The sequence below is a fragment of the Vitis vinifera genome, chromosome 7, assembly GCF_030704535.1.
Source record: "Vitis vinifera cultivar Pinot Noir 40024 chromosome 7, ASM3070453v1".
In the NCBI taxonomy this organism is placed as follows: Eukaryota; Viridiplantae; Streptophyta; class Magnoliopsida; order Vitales; family Vitaceae; genus Vitis; species Vitis vinifera.
Genome location: NC_081811.1, coordinates 10,433,562 through 10,451,901, shown reverse-complemented (window position 1 = coordinate 10,451,901; position 18,340 = coordinate 10,433,562). Strand labels below are relative to the sequence as shown.

General features: G+C 30.2%; 1 protein-coding gene across 1 annotated transcript; it reads right to left on the bottom strand.

The window, feature by feature from the left end:
• Positions 1 to 15,145: 15,145 nt before the first annotated feature.
• Positions 15,146 to 17,302, bottom strand: LOC100263213 (protein SULFUR DEFICIENCY-INDUCED 1). The gene is made up of 4 exons (XM_002266254.1): positions 17,204 to 17,302; positions 16,699 to 16,911; positions 16,443 to 16,598; positions 15,146 to 15,559 (listed from the first exon to the last, which is right to left on the bottom strand). Exons 1-4 carry the CDS (start codon positions 17,300 to 17,302, stop codon positions 15,146 to 15,148), a joined length of 882 nt encoding a protein of 293 aa, XP_002266290.1.
• Positions 17,303 to 18,340: the final 1,038 nt, after the last annotated feature.

The window sequence follows — 18,340 nt, the reverse complement described above, 5'->3', positions numbered from 1 at the left end:
TATGGTATAGGCAAATAGTAGGGTACCAAATAGATACCCACCAAAGTCTGCAATTCCACCTGTAAATGTTTATGAATAATACAATCGATTATATATATATATATATTTTACTTTTTTTATTTTTAAAAATACAAAATGAAAAGATGTGTGTTTTTTTCTATCATTATTAAAAATCGATGATAATAACTTTCTTTCAATAAAATAAATTTATTTTAAATTTTGAGATGTCATTTCATTAGATTAATTTAGATCCATCTTGAATGATATAATAATATGAATGGCTTATTTGGTCATTTAATTTTACACAAGGAAAACGTTTTGCTAAAATATTCCCCAAATTAGAAGCAATTGTCCTCCAATTTTGACTCTATCATTCAATTGACTTTGACCATATTGTAAGTGCATGTCACCTGCAATGCAAACATAGATTCTAAATAATCAAGCTCTTTTATTATCAAAAAGGAAAATTTAATTTTATGTAATGAAAAGAGAATTTTTGGTCTTTGGAAATCTTAATTCCCCCCCCTAAATTCCATGGTTAGGCCACAGAATTGGGATTATACATGAATTGGATTTGGCAGTAGTTTAAAAAGAGGGGAGGTTGGCAAACAACGAGAGGAAGAATAGAGCCATGTCAAAGTATGGTGGCTGGTGGGTGGCGCCCTCACATTAGACCAAAGTTTATCTTTTTATTTTGTTACTCAAAGTCAAAGGCTGCTTGTTCTCCCTTTCAAGACTACAAAAAGCCAAAAGGGTTGACTAAAGAAAAATGTTATATGGCCCCATCAAATCTCTCTCCTCCCTCATTTATTTATTTATTTAATAAAATTTAGATATAAAAGACCAAAAATATCGTCACCTTCTTCATCCCCACACTTAACCACCGAAACCCTAACCCTATCTCATTTTTCTCTTCTTCTTCCTTTTTCCCTTTTCCTTTATTGTCATGATTTTCAAATTGACTACAAAAGCCTAATTAATCTAGTATTAATTAGGACATAATTAAATAATTTACCTTTTTGGATTGTAACCTAGATATATATAAGATAAGGTCTAGTTTTTATTTTTTTATTTTATGATAAACTTCATTTTCTAAATATTCTTTTAGGATTTATTTTGCCAATCTCACTGTTTTGATTGTATGTTGATTGTTTTGCATAGTGTCCTTATTGTGAATTAATCTAGTATTGGTTGTAACCTAGTCAAATAATTTGGACTTTTGTATTATGATCTAAACATGTTGAAGATGATGTCCAATTTTTTTTTTTTTTTTTTTTGATGAAATAACAACTCTAGGTATTTTTGATGAATTTATTTTGTGAATGCCCCTGTCCTATAATGTTGTTGAAAGTCTTGTTTACTGTTGATAATTTAGCTTCCTTAAGTATGCCTTTAGGTTGCTTTGACTTTAATATGTATTATAGATATATTGTATATATTAGGTGAGTTCTTTTTCATATACCTATCCCTCACTTGACATTTTATTTGGAATTATTTAATGATTAAATATATGTCGACTTCTTCAACCTATTGTTGTGTATTATTCCACTTTATTTCACTTCTTTACTCTTTATTTTGGATTTGATTGTATGTAAAATGAGACCTTGCCTATGATATTGCATTCATTATTCTTTCATTAAGCTAATTCCATTTGTATTATGAAAGCGTTTTATATGCTATCAAGGTACGCTTTCTCTATCTCTTATTTAATTAATTCCATAGACATTGAATGCCTTATTTTTATATATTCTCATGCTTGATTACATCTTGTTATGCCTTAATAACTTCTTTGACTCTTGATTTGAGTGGAATGCATGTTGTGTGACATTTGTTATGTTATACTTGTTGAACTAACCCTATTGTTTTATGGAAGTGCTTTGGATTGCAATTAAGGTACCGCCTTTCTTTTTTCTTATTCACTTTATATGCATGAATTGTGAGTAGTATTTTGCTAGGTTTTTATTATTATCACCTTTGCCTTATTCTTGTTCCTTGGTATCCATGATTTATAGATCAATTGCCATAGTGACCTCAACTTGATTAGTAGAAACCTTTATTTAAGGCTTAGAAAGGTGCTACTTTATGGTACCTTCTCGATAGGTAATTTGACTTTGGATTGAGACTCGATTTTCAAAGATATGCTTTTTCCAAATAATGAGTCATTTTTAGGGTTTTATTTCTTATTTTATTTTTCCTTTAAAAAATAAATAAAAATAAGTGGTGACACAAATTTTTACAAAAATAAGATTTTCACTAAAAAACCAGTCCTGCCATCGAGTGGGAATTCACACATAAAAAATGCAGGTCCACACATCCTCTTAGATTGTTAAATCTTCAACAAAAGGTTTAACTCTAATATCAATTGTGAAATAAAAGATAATTTAATTAAGCTAAAACACCCAAGAGGGAAGGGAGGTCAATTGGGTTTTAAAACTTTATAAAAAATCCTTTAAATAAGCAAGGAAAATAACAATAAATGTAAAGAGATTAAGTTAGGGAGATGCAAACTCTTATAGTGGTTTGGCAATTGTAGCCTACGTTCACTCTCCTCAAACTCCTTCCAAGTGAGGGTTCCATTAATGTGAAACGTTAAACCTAAGCTTCCAAGTCTTTACAATTGGATTTATAGGCTCCAATGGGTATTACAACTTCTCTTCAAATTCAATCCTAACTTGAAGCCCAAACACTCAACTTTACTTTAATAAATGAGAGTTTAAGATCACTAAATCTTAACACAATTAATGAACAAGTACAAAGAAGTTAGGATGAACAATAATAAGAATGATTTGCAAGTAAAATAATTAATGCACCAAGAAGAAAATAGAGATTTGAATATGAGAAATATGTAGGTAGAAAGATGAATGCAAGTTTTCTCATATCAATAAATAGAAGGAAGTTTTCTATTTATAGGTTTGGAACCTTAGACAACAAAAAGTGTATTGACAAGCCTTTCCCGATTGAGCTCTGGTTAACCCGTTGACTAGTTGTTGGACATTTAATACACAGTTGGGGGTTCGACCAAACCTCAACTAGGAAGGGGGTACCCTTGATTGGGAAAACAATTTTTTAGGAAGAGAGAGAAAATTTTGTGCACCCCTTGATTGGTGTTCAATTCGGAAAGAGTAATTGGTTGATCGATTCCCCAACTAATTGAGCCGGTTTAGTCTATCCTCGATTGGTTGACTTTTTTCTAACTTAAAACAATTTTTTTTTCAATTTTAGGTCTTTTTAGCACTTAGGCAAGGCTTTTAAGAACCTCAGTAGATTAAGATAAAATAAATTTGCCTAAGGTTTTGAATAATTACTAGAGTTTTGATAAAAATTAGAATTTCAAAGCTTAATCGAGTATGAAAAATGATGCATACAAATGTAACAATCCTAGGTGCACCCAATCATTCATCTTACATTGAAGTCCTAAGCTAAAATGGTCATCATGCGCACTTGATATTGCTTTCCTTGAATCCTTTAATGATTGATGTGATTTCTCATTTTATTTTCTCGATTAATACCTGAAATGCATCTCGATTTTAACTCATCATTATTAATTAGTATACTAACTATAATTTGTTATCATCAAAACTCAGGAGAACCCTTAAGCTAACAAAAATCCATCTTGAAATCCAATTTTGAAATCACACACTACCATTTCAAGATTTTGCTTTGGGGTTGCATCTTTGGCACTCTAGAAATCAAGATTTTATTATTTTTTTAGTTGTTTTTAGGTAATTATTTGCAAAATAAGTGGCTAATAGGATAATGCCATGTGTTAGTTTGTTTTCTTTTGTTTTTTTTATTTTTTTTCATTTTCCTATAAAAACTCTAATTTGAGGTTTTAAAAAAAAAAAATTAGAGATGACTTGACCATTCTTGAGGGAGAGGGAGACATTGAAGTTTTTTTTTCTTGATTTGTTTTCTTTCTATTTTATTATATTCAATAAAGCATTGTTTTAATTTTCTTTTGAAATCAAGAATGATTCTTTCTTATTCTTTTCTGACTTATGTATGTGAATATGCCCATAAGAGGTTAAAAAGCCATCTTAGGGTAAAACGTGAAAACCTAAGTTTGAATCAAAAGGGAAATAATAGGTGAAATCGGACTAATAATGGAATGAATGAAAGGTTGGGACATTAGTATTGAGATCAAAATACCCTATAAAGTTAGTTTGATTTAGGAGATCGTATAATTGCACATTCCTTAATATTGAGGATTCATGGTGATTCTTGATCCTTAGTTATATGAGGTTTTTCCATTATTATCTACCCTAACATATATCCACACATAGTGGTAAAAACTTAAAAATCTCCTACCTAAACCTAGATTTCATCTTCATTCATATATTAGGTAGTCCAAAATGAAATAAAATAATAAAAGTTAGGATATGGATTTGAGATATGGAACTTAGGTTGATCTCATTAAACCATGTATTTAGATTACCCTCCATTTTGTCATCTTGGCATATTTTATTCAAAGTTTGCCCTTCTTCATGTTATGTTGCCTCATTGTACACTTAGGATCATTTTTCGAGCTTTTTTATTGAGTCTCTATTGGTAGTCCACTTTTACCCATTTAATCACTGTTACTATACCTCTTTTATAGATATATCTTGGAGGGATTATGTGGATCCCTAGTATGATGATTAGTGACCTCTAATTCTTTTTAGTTTAGGATTTTGTTTTATTTTATTGAGGCCTAATTTTGTTAGTTTTGTTAACTTCAGTGCATTTAGGTTTGACTTTGTTCTTTTATTACTTGATTTTAAGATTAGATGAGTATTAGATTGATTTTGGATTTTGATTACATGAAATTAATATTTCAATATTTGATTGTATGTGATTGACTTTTTGATTTTGATACATGTGAGTGATATATATATATATATATATATTGACATTTTAATTTCTAATTCATGAATTTTGATTTTTAATTTTTGTATGCATGAAATTTGACTTTTTTTTTTAATTGCATGATTTTGATTTTTTGGATTTTTTTTAGTTGCAGGAGATTGAGTTTTCAATTTTTGTGTTGTATGTGGACAAACCATGATTTGCATTTTTATAATCAGTGTTTTTTTTATATATTTTTTTATTTTATTTTTTAATGTGAGGTCATATGAACTTGAAGGTAACTTGAGAGAACGTTCTAGAAGGAGCATTTTTGAAAATTAAGAGATCTTGATATTTTCTAGAGGGAATTTTGAGTGATTTGAGGGAAGTCTCTAGAAAGAGAATATTTTTTGAAGGGGATTTTGAGTGATTTGAGGGAAGTCTCTAGAAGGAGAATATTTTCTAGAGGAAATTTTGAGTGAAATTATAGAGCTTAGAAGTCTTTAGAATTTCTTTTTAGGAGATTTAAAAAGCCATAAAAGGAAAACTACAAGATTTCTTTAGGACTTTTTTTGGTCATTGAGGAGGTTTGAGCGAAAATAATTCTCTAGAACTTGAAACTTTTTTTCTTTTTTTTTAAAAAAGTTTGGAGGGAACAAAAAAAACTCTAAATTTTTTGAAGAAACTTGAGATAGACTAATGAGTGAGAACTTGTTTGGTCGATGAGAAAATTATTGGAAGAGATTTTAGCTACTTTTGCCACTTAATGAGAAGAACATTCCTTGAAGAAGGTTGCATGATACAAAACTAAATTTCTTTGAAGAAGATAATAAGTAAGTTTTCTTTGAATTTTAATTTTGAAAATTTCTTTTATGATCTCCTCATCTACATAAGTGTTGCCGGATTTGTTGATTAGATGATTATGTGATTGGATCTTGTTGTTTGATAAATTAGGATTGAGATTGGGTTAATTTTTCTTCAAATTCTTTTACCTAAATAAGCCATTGGATAATTGTATGACAATTGACTTTGAATGAATGTATTAATTTGAATTAATGCCTCTTTGATTTTATGTTTTTGGTTAATGTATGCTTATGACTTGCCCGTTACAATTCACATGCACATTTGTCGATTGGCTATGATCACATGTTGGCACTTGTTAGGACACTTTGGCACTTGATTTTGGCATTATGTGAGGTCTCAATAAATCACTTATGTGGCTGCACACTTGATCCATACATTAGATCATAATTCGCTTATATTTAAGACACTTTTGGTCCCCAATTTGATGTACCAATGAATTCTAAATTTTATATATTTTGGTTTGCTTCATGATCAGATTATTTAGGCTCCATTTTAGGTTACCAATTGATCTTAAGTACAGCTGCAGCTTAAGGACACATTTAGGACACTTGAATTCCATATTAGTTCAATAGAATTCATATGCACACACATGCACTTTTGTTTGATTGATTAAATTCAATATTTCATGTGATTTAAGGTTTCTAAATCTATTTTCAAACCTTTGCTCAAATGGATCAATTCTCCAACTTGTCTTTAAAATTAATCTTAGGTCATTTAGGTATGGAAATACGTTTTCCAAAAGTCATGTTGCCTATTTTATTTGGTATGCATCCTTACATTGAGTTTTAAAATGAATTTTGATTTTGATACGCATGAAAGTAAATTCATGACTCCACATTAATGGAGTAATTCCTTACCTTGGTGAGCTTATCCATGATCACTTGAGGTTAAGGAAGTATGAATGGCTTTCATGGACATTAATTAGGGAAGTGGTAAACCTCTACGTTCAAATTCTTCGAAAACTAATGTTCTATTATCTTTTTATGCGACTTGTTGAACCTTTTGAATGGAAAATTAGATTTGATTACTTAAAACCTTCCTAAAATTTTTCTTGTAGTTGTATGATATTTTAAATTACTTAAACTTGATTTTTGAAAATTTTGGTTGAATCAAAAAGCAATTTATAAATACGAGTTATGAACTAATCTTTAGTGGCTTTAGTTTACACCTAGTTCTAGACACTCAAAATGCTTCTATAAAAAATAAATTATTAGATGATTTTTTTTAAAAAAAATTATTTTGATATTTTTACTTGATTCTAGACTTCTTAAAATTGATTTTGGACATATAAAATATTAAAAAATATTTTCCCCAATTAAGAGAAATAATTTTTGTTTTCTGTACCCAGTGCATTGCCCAAATTTTGAACCAAGAGACAATTTGTTTGATTTTGAAATTAATCCATAAGACTTTTGACCATGCCATTATTTTTATTGTAAATTAGAAATTCTGAGTATGATGTATGATTTTTTTTTTTATTTTAAATTTTATCATACCTATGGTTTGGTTAAAAAAATTAGTTTATGTAGCCTTAGAATTCTGTTTTGTTTTAGACCTTTTTGGAGATCTTGTGAATTGGAATTAATTGGAGCTTCAATAAAATGTTTGGACATTTGGGTGACAATATAGACATGTAGAAGAGGTTCTTTGATTTTTTTTTTTATTTTTTTTTTATTTTTGAAATTAAATTCACATTCTAGATATTTTTTAGCATTTGTTTTTGAAGACTTCTGTTTTGACTGCATGATGGATATTTTGTACAATGCTCAATTTATTATTTAATATGGTGTTAATTGGCTTATCATCACTTGATTTTTGATTTTGTTCTATAATGTAGACATAATGAAGATGTTGCATGATTTTTTTCCATGATGAAATAGTGCATTTAGGCATTTATTTAAGATTTTTCTAAAGAAACTGACTATTCTACCCCTTTGCTACATACTTTGTCTTAGTCCCTAATTTTGATATTTTCAACTCTCTTGTGCATTAGTTTAACTTTAATAACGTATTGTATGCATGTCCAATATGATAATCGATATATTTTTAGATTCTTGTTGTTTAATTTAAGTTTAACATATGCCATCTATATTGGGGTTTGGTATCATAGGTATTTGTTATTATAAATGTTCTAACCTTCTTTAGCCATATGCAAGTGCATTGTAAGTTGTTTATGCTATCCACGTATGTCCCCTGCACCTTTTATTTCTTTAATTCTATAATAGGTAACACCTTATGTATGAACACCTTCATGCCTAATTATGCTTTGATATACTTTGATTATTGCTTGATTTCTTGAGTGAGATGAAATGCATGTTTTGTATGCTATATTTGTTAAACTAATCGTGATGTTTTAATGAAATTGTTTTAGGTTGCAACTCAAGTATGCTTACCTTCTTTTCTTGTGTAATCGATTCATTTGGTATGATCAATTTGATATGAATGGAATATGGTTTAACTTTAATGACCTTTTACTATCTTTAGTATCCACTGATTTACAAATTAATTGCCATAGTTATCTTGACTTATTTAATAGAGACCTTTATTTAAGGCTTAGAGGAGTGCTACCTTATGGTACTTTCTCAAAGAATAACTTGACCTCCAAACCTAGACTCGGTTTTCAAAAACACACTTTTCCAAATAAGGAGTCATTTTTAGGGTTTTATTTCTTATTTTTTTTTAAATAAAAAAAATAAATGGCGACTTCAAATTTTTTTTTTTTTTGAAAAATAAGACTTTCACTAAAAAATGAGTCTCTCCATTAAGTGGGGACACACATGAAAAATGCGGTCCCATACCTTGTTTCACATAAAGATCTATACCCTAAGTTAGACTATGGAACCCTCAATATGGATTAATTGAATTAAAAATAAATAATTATTTTTCAATGTAAATAGGTTTATTTTAGGAAATCTTTATCCGCAATTATTCATCAATTTAAATAGGTTTATTTTAGGAAATTTTTTATCCATATTTTCTTCAAATTTATTTAAATTATTTTTTTATCATCTTTAGCTAATAATTAATCTTTCTAATCTAAAAACAATTGAACACAAGCTAATCCTAGAGGATGACAATATGTAATACTATAAAGTCATAATAACTTTTTTCTAGTTTTTCTTTGCTAAGTTTATCATGTATTTAGGCTTTAGTATTTTAATTACAATAGAGATTTGTGGTCAATAGTAAGTTATGAACTTGAGTTTAGTATCTCATTTTAATATCATAGGATACTGAAGTGCAATTGATTCTTTGTAGTGAGATGTTGAGTTAACTTTAGAATTGGACTTTGAGGGAGCTAGTATTTTCCTATGGGTCCTAATAGTCTCCGTTTAAGCTCATATTCCTTAGACGTACTTTTATTAAGGGATGTTTGGGTTCTATATATTCAAATGTGAGCATAAGGACATTTGGTTAAATATACAAGATTGCATAAGAGCCTATGAATGACCTTTTTAGATCGGGCTAATTAATTAATTAAGACTCAAGTGAGCTGAATTAAGTGGGCCAAACTCAAGATAGGTTTAAGTCACTTAATCTCATAAGAAAGCCTATATAAACTCCCTTAAGGGTTAGGTATTTCTAATACTTTAGCTATTTAAACTTTTAGAGAGAAAAACCATAGCCTCCACCTCTCTAAAGAGGATTCTACTTCCTTGCATGCCAGAATCTAGGAAAAAGAGCCATTGGGTGGAATATCTATTGGTCTTTAGGATCCACATCGACTTTTCACAAACTAGATTTGATTTGGGAACATCTAGGTCACAAGTAAAACATCATTTCTCTAGATCTAAAGGCTTTTTTATATGTATGTTTCTTTTGCTATGTAGATCTAAAAAGCCCTTAGGATAGTATTGCATGCATCCTATAAATTCAAGGATATGAATGGAGTGATCCAAGTTTTTTGAACAATCTCAAATTAAAATTCTTGTGCTTAGTTATTAGTTATTTTCCATGAAAGATAAGAATTCCATTATTAAGATGTTTACTAGGTTCACAGACATCATCAATGGACTTAAAGCCTTGGGAAAAGTATATGAAGAATCACAGAAGGTCATGAAGATCTTGAGGTCCTTTCCTAAGCAATGGAAAGTCAAGGTCATGATTATTCAAAATGTAAAGAACCTTATAAAGCTCCCTTTACAATGATTGATTAGCTCATTGATGACTCAAGAAATTAAAATGAAGAGCCATCAAGAAATGGAAGATAAAAATAAGAAGAGTATAACTCCCAAAGCCTTCATAATTAAAGAAAAAAAAAAGAAGAACCAAGTGAAGAAGATGAGGACCTTCTACTCAATGTAAGGAAATTAAAAATGTTTATCAATTTTGAGGAAAATAGGGACAGAATGTCATATCCAAGGAAATAATTCTTAAACAAGATAGAATTACCAAACAAGAAAGTATCTTCAAGCAATGATAAGGAGAAGGGATTCATATCCTTTAAGTGCAAGAAGCTAAGGCACATAATGTGTGGATATCCTTTCTACAAAAATAAAATCAAGAAGGGAAAGAAAAATGCAATGATGTTAAAATGGAGTGAAAGTAAAGAAAACTCTACCACTTAAAAGTATGAGAATGAGGTTGCCAACATTTTCTTTGAGATAGTAGACGATCATGAAGATGAGGTAAACTCTTTATTAGAGATAGAACCCTTAAAAGTATGACATAATGTAACAATAAATAAATGTCATTAATATGTATATTATGATTTTGGTTTTCCATTTACTATCTTATTTATACATTATGTATGTTGAGAATTTAGACATGCATCAATTGCATTGTGCATGACTTAGTGCATTAGGAATTGCACAGAAGATGCAAGTCATGAGTTCCTTATAAGTTGATGAGATGTTCACTACTAGTTTATAAACATCAACAATCTATATAGGGTTATAATACACCTCATAATTGGAGGGGTGACTAGCATTGGTCATTCGGATGGGTTTCTTATAGTGAGTGCACTAATGTGTATGGTTATATATTGGATAAGACTTACGATGAATCATGACATTGACTATCGGCTATTAATGACTTCACTAAGCTACTATGCTACATGAGGTCTCAACCTTGAGAGAATATTGAACTAGTGATGAGGTCTTTAGTGGCTTTGAATTATAGATGCGACCTTGAGGTGGTCATATATTCCTTATGGATTTGGTAACCATTGATTAAGGTAGGTGAGAACAATTATTCTCAAGATAGGCACCATGATATCTCATGGATTTGAGAGAGTGTGTCCCATTGGGTGATCCAAAGGATATATGATTATGAAATTTGTGTTAGTAGTAATTTTTTAAGTGAAATTTGACATATTCTCTTGGAGAGCTAGAATATATCTTTGATTATATAATAAGAGGATATGAGACTAAATAATGGTAGAAGTAATATTAAGAGATTGATAACATTCACCTTATTAGGTTGTGTACACCAATTCGTGGGGAGCTTGCATGCAGTCGTTAGTAAGTCACACATTAGGGCTTTGTATTTTGATTTAATATCTAACATCATAGGATAATGAAGTTCATTTGACTATTTGTAGTGGGATGTTGAGTCAACTTTAGAATTGGGTTTTGAGGAAACTATTATTTTCCTATAGGTCCCAATGATCCTCGCTTGAGTTTATATTTCTTGTATCACATTATTTAAGGGATATTTGAGTTCTTTATTCATATATGTGCATAAGGGTATTTTGAAAAATATGCAAGGTTACATAAGAACTTATGAATGATCTTTTTGAATTGGACTAATTAATTAATTAGAGCCTAATAAGACTAATTTATTAATTAGGACCTAATGGGTGAGATTAGGTGACATAAGCCCAAGATGTGCTAGTCACTTAAACCCATAAATAAGTCTATATAAACCCCTTTAGGGGTTTAGGGTTAGACAGAAGATGGAGAGATCTCTAGCCTTTATCCCTAAGAGAGAATTCCATCATTCTTAAATGTCAAGATCCAAGAGAGAACTAATAAGTGAAAGATCACAAGGTTTTGGAGATTTACTCCATCATTTTCATCAACTAGAACTGATGTAGGAGCTTTCAAATCAAAGACAATGCTTTTGAGCTCCTAGATCTACAAATTTGCCTTATTATTGCTTCCTTTTATGAAGACCTAGTATCCCTAGGATTGTAGATACATGCACCCTAACTATCCAAGGCTCGGAATGAAGTTTTTCAAATATTCCAACACTCTTCAACTATGGATTATGAGCTTTAATATGCATTTAAAGAGCTTTATCTTGATCTTTAGAATTTTTTTTTTGTTTAAAAAGAAAATAATTTATCTTGAAAGTGAACTGTTTGAATTAAAATAAAATTTTGATCTTTGTGAAAAAGACAAAGTTTTGTTCGAAAAGAAAAGAATGTGCCTGAGAAGATAAAAAATAAATGGTTAGCATATTCCTTTGCAAAACTCTCTTACGAGCCAAAAATGTATTTTTGATAACACGGTGCTAGGCTAAAAGCCATTTAATGATAAAAAATATTGTAAGAATTACTTTATAAAAGAAGCCTAAAGTGAAAGCAAATCTACTATATATTCCCAACTTTTGTAGGAGAAAAGGTCATATTAGTAACATTTGTCTCTTAAGAAAAATTCTTTAATGCTGTTCACAAATCAAAATCCATATCTATTTGGGTTCCTAAGGAGAGAAAGACTAATCCTTAGAGACCTAAGAAGGTATGACTACCTAAGTCCACTTGATTTGTTTTATAGGTACCTAAGAAAGACAAGTAATGCTTGGATAGTAGGTGCTCGAGGCATTTGATGGGAGATGAATCCAAGTTTGTCACCATTACCAAGAAGAAAGATGGATTTGTGACATTTGGAGATAGTGCTAAGAGAAGAATCATTGACTTTAGGTAATGTTGGTAATGAAAACTCTTCCTTAATTGAAAATGTCCTTCTAGTAGATGGTTTAAAGCATAATTTACTAACTATTAGTCAATTGTGTAATAAAGGCTTTAAAATTATTTTTGAACCATTTATTGTATCATTAATGTTAGAAAAATTAGGCTAATCTAACCTATGGTAATCCCCTTAGAAAGGGGGGTGAATAGGGTGATGATATATTTTTGTAAATTTAAATTATGTGAATGCAAGAGATAATTATATATAAATATAAAATAAAACAATATAAAAATAATTGCATATAAATTAAGAGAATAGGGAAGAAAGAATGCAAACACAAGATTTTTATAGTGGTTTAGCGCAACCCGACCTACGTTCACTCTCCTCTAGCTTCAATCCCAAGCTTGAGGTTCCACTATTTCAAGGCTTCCAAACCAAGCATTCAACCAATACAATTGGATTGTGGTTCCAATCCACCATCTTGGACTTTTGGCTCCAAGCGCCCTTTACAATCCTCAAGAGATATCCCACTCTTGAACAACCTCTCAAGTGATGCCTCACACTTGAGAATCCCTAAGTGATACCTCATACTTAGATTCTTCCTCTCAAAGATATACAAATAATCTCATAAAATCCTAGTACAAAACTTTAGGCTCAAATGATACAAGAGAACAAAATTGAATGGTGCACTAAAGATATGCAAGTGTTAGAACAATGGTGCACTAAAAAACACTCTCCTAAGGCTAAAATATATTCAAGAAATGTTTAGGAAGGTTAAACTCATGAAACAATGAAGATTGAAGCTTTTTTATAGAGGAAAAAGACCAAACTAGCCGTTGGGGGTTTGATCGGTCGAGCTGAGGGTCGACCGGTTGACTAGTCATTAGCATTTAATGCTTGGTCGGTGACCATTGGACCTCGATTGCCCCCTGACCGAATCTCGACCGATTGAGGTTGGGGTCGATCGGTTGAGGTTCAACCTTGACTGGTTGAATAACCGTTCTAGAAGAGAGAGAAGATTTTTTTTGCACCCCTTGATCGGTTGAGGTGGGGGTTGACTGGTTGAGCTAGAGATCAATTGGTTCCTCATTCGGTTCAACCGGTTGAGCCGTTTTTGGCTCAACAACAAACTTTTTCAACTTAAAACCTTTTAAACAAGTTTGAAAAACATTTGACACAAGGTTTTAGTTGAAAACATGAAATAATCCAATTTAAAAATATTTAAAACAAAATAACTCTTGGATGATTTTGGTGCATAAGTAAATAATGTAATGCATGAAAATCCTAATGCACCGACAATCTTACAACGAGATCTTATGAAGCTTGGGTCTTGAAAAACACTTCTCGTTGAGGTCTTCTTCTTCTTAATGATTTCTCTTTCACTTGATTTGTCTTTGTGATTGCCACTTTGGAAATCGTCTTGCCTAGTCACACTTGAAATATAATAATTAGTTCTAAACCTTGTTTTGTTATCATCAAAACTGAGATTAACCAAACTTTGGTTTCACAATTAAGGATATTTAAAATGATCAAACCATTTTCATGGGCTACAAAAGTGAAAATGTTTATGCCATTGATATTGAAATATATGATGGTCATGTATATATATATATATATATATATATATATATTGATTGTGATATAGGAGGTTAGGGAATGTAAACATGAACCTCATTACACAACTCAACATATTTGAATTTGCTAGAGGCCTTCTCAAAAATTATTTTGAAAAAAAAAAATTGTAATGTATGTCAAATGAGAAAGAAAACAAAAATGATTTTAAAAGTAAAAATACCATTTATACATCTAGACCATTGCCATGGTGGCATATGGATTTATTTAGGCCTTCTAGGACTTCTACTTTTGGAGGCAAGTTATGCTTATGCTATTATGAATGAATTTTCTAGATATATATGGGTTGCCTTACTTATGCTTATGTTATCATGGATGAATTTTCTAGATATATATGGGTTGCCTTTCTAAGCCATAAAAATGAGACTTTCCTTACTTTTTCAAATTTTTGTAAATTTCAAAATGAAAAAAGTTTTAGAATCACTTGCATTAAAAGTGATTATGAGAGAGAATTTGAAAACTATTACTTTGAATCTTTTTGTAATGAACATGGAATAGAATGAAATTTAAAAGTGTTCTAAAATTTAAAGTTTTTCTATTGCTAAATCCTTCAAAAAAATTTTTATTTTTTTATTTTTTCTCTCTAGATTATGAAAAATATTGAAGGAAAAGTAGAAGGAGAAAAAAAAGAGAAAATAAAAAGTAGAGCGGTAAAAAATAAGAATAAGTTTAAGCTCTATGATAAATTTTTATCATATTCCTTTCATTCTATCCATGTTTTATATAAAGAAAAATCAATCTAAAAATAGGAAAATTTTGAACTTTTTTTTTTGTTACTAACCAAATAAATTCTTTAAAACCTATATTGCTTTTTTTTTTTTTTTTTGTCATGCTAGTATCATTTTTTCCACTATTCAAACCAATCCTGGAAAACTATGGATGTATCAAAGATAGGGTTTCCCTCATCGATTTATCATTTCAACATACACCTCATAGCCTAACTAGGCCCAAAATAAAAAACAACAAAATTCCTAACATGCTAGTTGATTTCTATATGAAGATATCTCTTCAACAAAGATTGGAAGTCTCTTTGTTCTAAATGGAGCCCATATATTCAATACCTTCTCAAATCCATCACTAAAATCATCTTCAAGATCAAACCCCTCAAGCTTTATTGTCTCTGATGGCGGCAACCATTTAGGCTCCACCTCTAGCATAAGTTCTTGGGCTCGGTTTTGGGCCTTGCAATCTTCGGAGTTTGGAAGTTTACCTTGCAATACTTCTTTGAGAACTGAATGGGCTTCGGTGTATCGACCTTGGTTGATGAGGCAAAGAGCCAAGTTGCAAGCTTTGTTCGCATCTGGATCAATCATTTGGGCTTTCTTGTACACCACCTCGGCTGCCATGTAGTTGGATTTTTGCATATAGACCCAACCCAAATTGCCCTATGATATAAGCCAAGATGATTTTGAGTATAAGATATGTGGTTCCCATGAATGAAGCTCTCAATAATAGGTCGACAATGCCCACCACATTGGAAGTCATATTTAGGCTTAATAAGTGAAAGGATTATACATACAAAGGAGTTTGAATTTATGATCTTTTAAGAAAATAAATTAAAACTAAAACTTTATTAAGCTATCAACTAAGATGGTATTTGGTAAATCAAATTAATGACTTAATATAACTAAATAGCTTAATTTAAGTTATTAAGTAGATTAAACATGTTTGGTAAAATAACTTAATATTATAACTTAAAGTTGTTTTTAACTTTAAGTATTAAGTCAAAATAGTTAACTTATACTCAATTTCAAATCTTCTGCCTTATTTGCCCATATTAGTGAGAGAGTATTTTAGAATTATTATTTTACATTCATGACTCATTTTTTATAATAAATATTTTATGGTCATCTTATGTATCTACAATACTTTAAATATAGATGTTTTATAAATAAAATTATTACTTAAAATTAATAAAAATGAATATATGTTAAAATTAATGAAAATAAATATTAGTTAAAATTAATAAGTATAAATGTGATAATTTCATAATTTAGAATAAATTTTAAGTTAACTTCACCAAACAACCTTAATACTTAAAGTAAAAAATAAGTAATAAGTTTTAACTTAACCACTTAAGAATAATGTAACTTAAAATCAACTTAAGTCATTAAGTAATAAGTATTAAGTTTTATTGAACACCCACTAACTATGAAGTTTAAGTTGTTGGATAAATGATATATATGTGAAGCTAATTTGGACTAAAGTCTTAATGTTGATTTAAAAAGTGTTTATATTTATTATTCTTAAGATGAAAAGGGAACTTACTAGTATTCTAGAAGTTTCTTGTTCGATGGTAATTTGGAACTTCTTGCGATTTGAGCGAGCAGTCCTGGTGGGTTTTCCATTGAAGGCCTCTCCTTGGTATATCAACCTCAGCTTCTGCTTTAGCATATCAATATGTTCATTCGTTCTCCCGCATTTCTACAAGTATAATCCAATATTCACTTCCACTAATATATACATTTATATAAGGAAGTTTCTACGTATAACCTGGTTTTAGAAAAATATTTAGTTGGCGTACTTTGTATAAGTCGATGAGGATGTTATCAAGTGATTCTTGTGCTTGTTTGGGACAAAGGTTTCTAAAAGACTTGATGGCTTCAATGGCTTCTTCACTTCTATCCAGCCGTTTCATCACCACTGCCATGTCCTTAAGTGCACTTTCTACTCTATCTCTTGCATTGATTGCATTCCAAAATAATACTATGGCTGCTTCAGGATCCTTCTCAACCATCTAAGCTTCCATGCAAAATTGTTAAGAGTATGATTAACCTCTAAATTCGAAATAACTGTTTATATATTTGGTATTGGTCATAATTCATAACAACATTCAGTGGCACATTTACATATTATAGATATGTATATATATTTGAAAAGTAATGGGAAAGTTAATTAACATTCAGAATTTATATCTCATAATTATTTTAATCTTGTAATATTTTCTTTTGATAATAAGACTATTAAGCATCAAACGAAATCTATGAAATGATCAAGAAAAAGAAAAAAGAAAAGAGAAAACACCAGACCAGAACACGTTTGGCTCGTGCATAAGGAGCATCACCAGAAGGAAGCTTATGAATTACACAAAAGGGGTCCTTGTCTCCTCTTCTTGAGCTTTCTTGCATTTTCTATCACTTTCTAGGGAAAGAAAATTGAGAGATGATTGTCTTCCTCCTACTCAAAACTCACTGTACGATAAAGAGAGACGTGGAGAGAATAGAAGTCAGTATATATACACGTGTGTGATATACTGATGGGGAGATTCGATGGATTTGGGCACAGCTTGTGCCTAAGTTATATCGGGAGATTGAATGGATTAGGACACAGCTTATGCCAAAGTTATATAGGGAGATTCAATGGATTAGGACGGCTATGATGTCTATGTTCATGGAGCTTATGTCCATGTTCATTTATATATTATGGGATAGGAAGATTCAATGGATGAGGACCGGTTCATTCATTTTGGTTTCTGCTCATCCAGTAAGAGACTCAGTCAAATGCTCTCTCATATGTGGCTGGCTGTATCTCATTGAATTCTCCTCCAATGTTCTATTCTTTTGCATCTATATACGTCACTCATCATCTACCCATCCACTACCCATTTGTTACTAAGTAAGAAATTGATCATTTATTTTCATTTCTATAATTAATTTGAGTAAAAATAAAATAAAATTGTATGGTATCTGTGAGAGCTAGAATGTTCTCTTGACAATAAACTAATTCAAATGAGTGAATATTAAAAATATTAGAAATGTATTGTGTCGAAAAAGTGTACGTGTTACATGCAAAATAGTTGTAGTAAAATCTCTAACAAAACAAAAACAAAAAAAGGAAAACTAAATTGGATAATTTTTTTTAAAATAGTAAATTAAAAATATACAAGTTTTTAAACTTTTCGTTATATTTTATTTATTTTTAATATTTTTATATAATGGCTAATAAAAAAACAAACATGATGAAGCTTTATTGAGTAGTTTACTAAAGAAATTTATAGATTTTTGCCTTAATAATATATTAGGGTAAAAAGATAAAATGAAAAATAGTTTTAATAACATTATAGGGTGTAATTTGGGTGGGTTGACCCAATCAACGCAATCTTTGAACTCGCTTGTACAATCATTTGTAAAATTCAGTTGCTTAGTTTGGGTCAAAAATTTTCAATT

What these genes read in the sequence shown, in the direction of transcription:
- LOC100263213 (XM_002266254.1), bottom strand. Translation starts at nt 17,302, where the DNA reads ATGCAAGAAAGCTCAAGAAGAGGAGACAAGGACCCCTTTTGTGTAATT. An exon ending in CACGAGCCAAACGTGTTCTG is followed by an intron (nt 16,912 to 17,203) that starts GTCTGGTGTTTT and finishes ATGGAAGCTTAG; the next exon opens with ATGGTTGAGAAGGATCCTGA. An exon ending in TCCTCATCGACTTATACAAA is followed by an intron (nt 16,599 to 16,698) that starts GTACGCCAACTA and finishes TTATACTTGTAG; the next exon opens with AAATGCGGGAGAACGAATGA.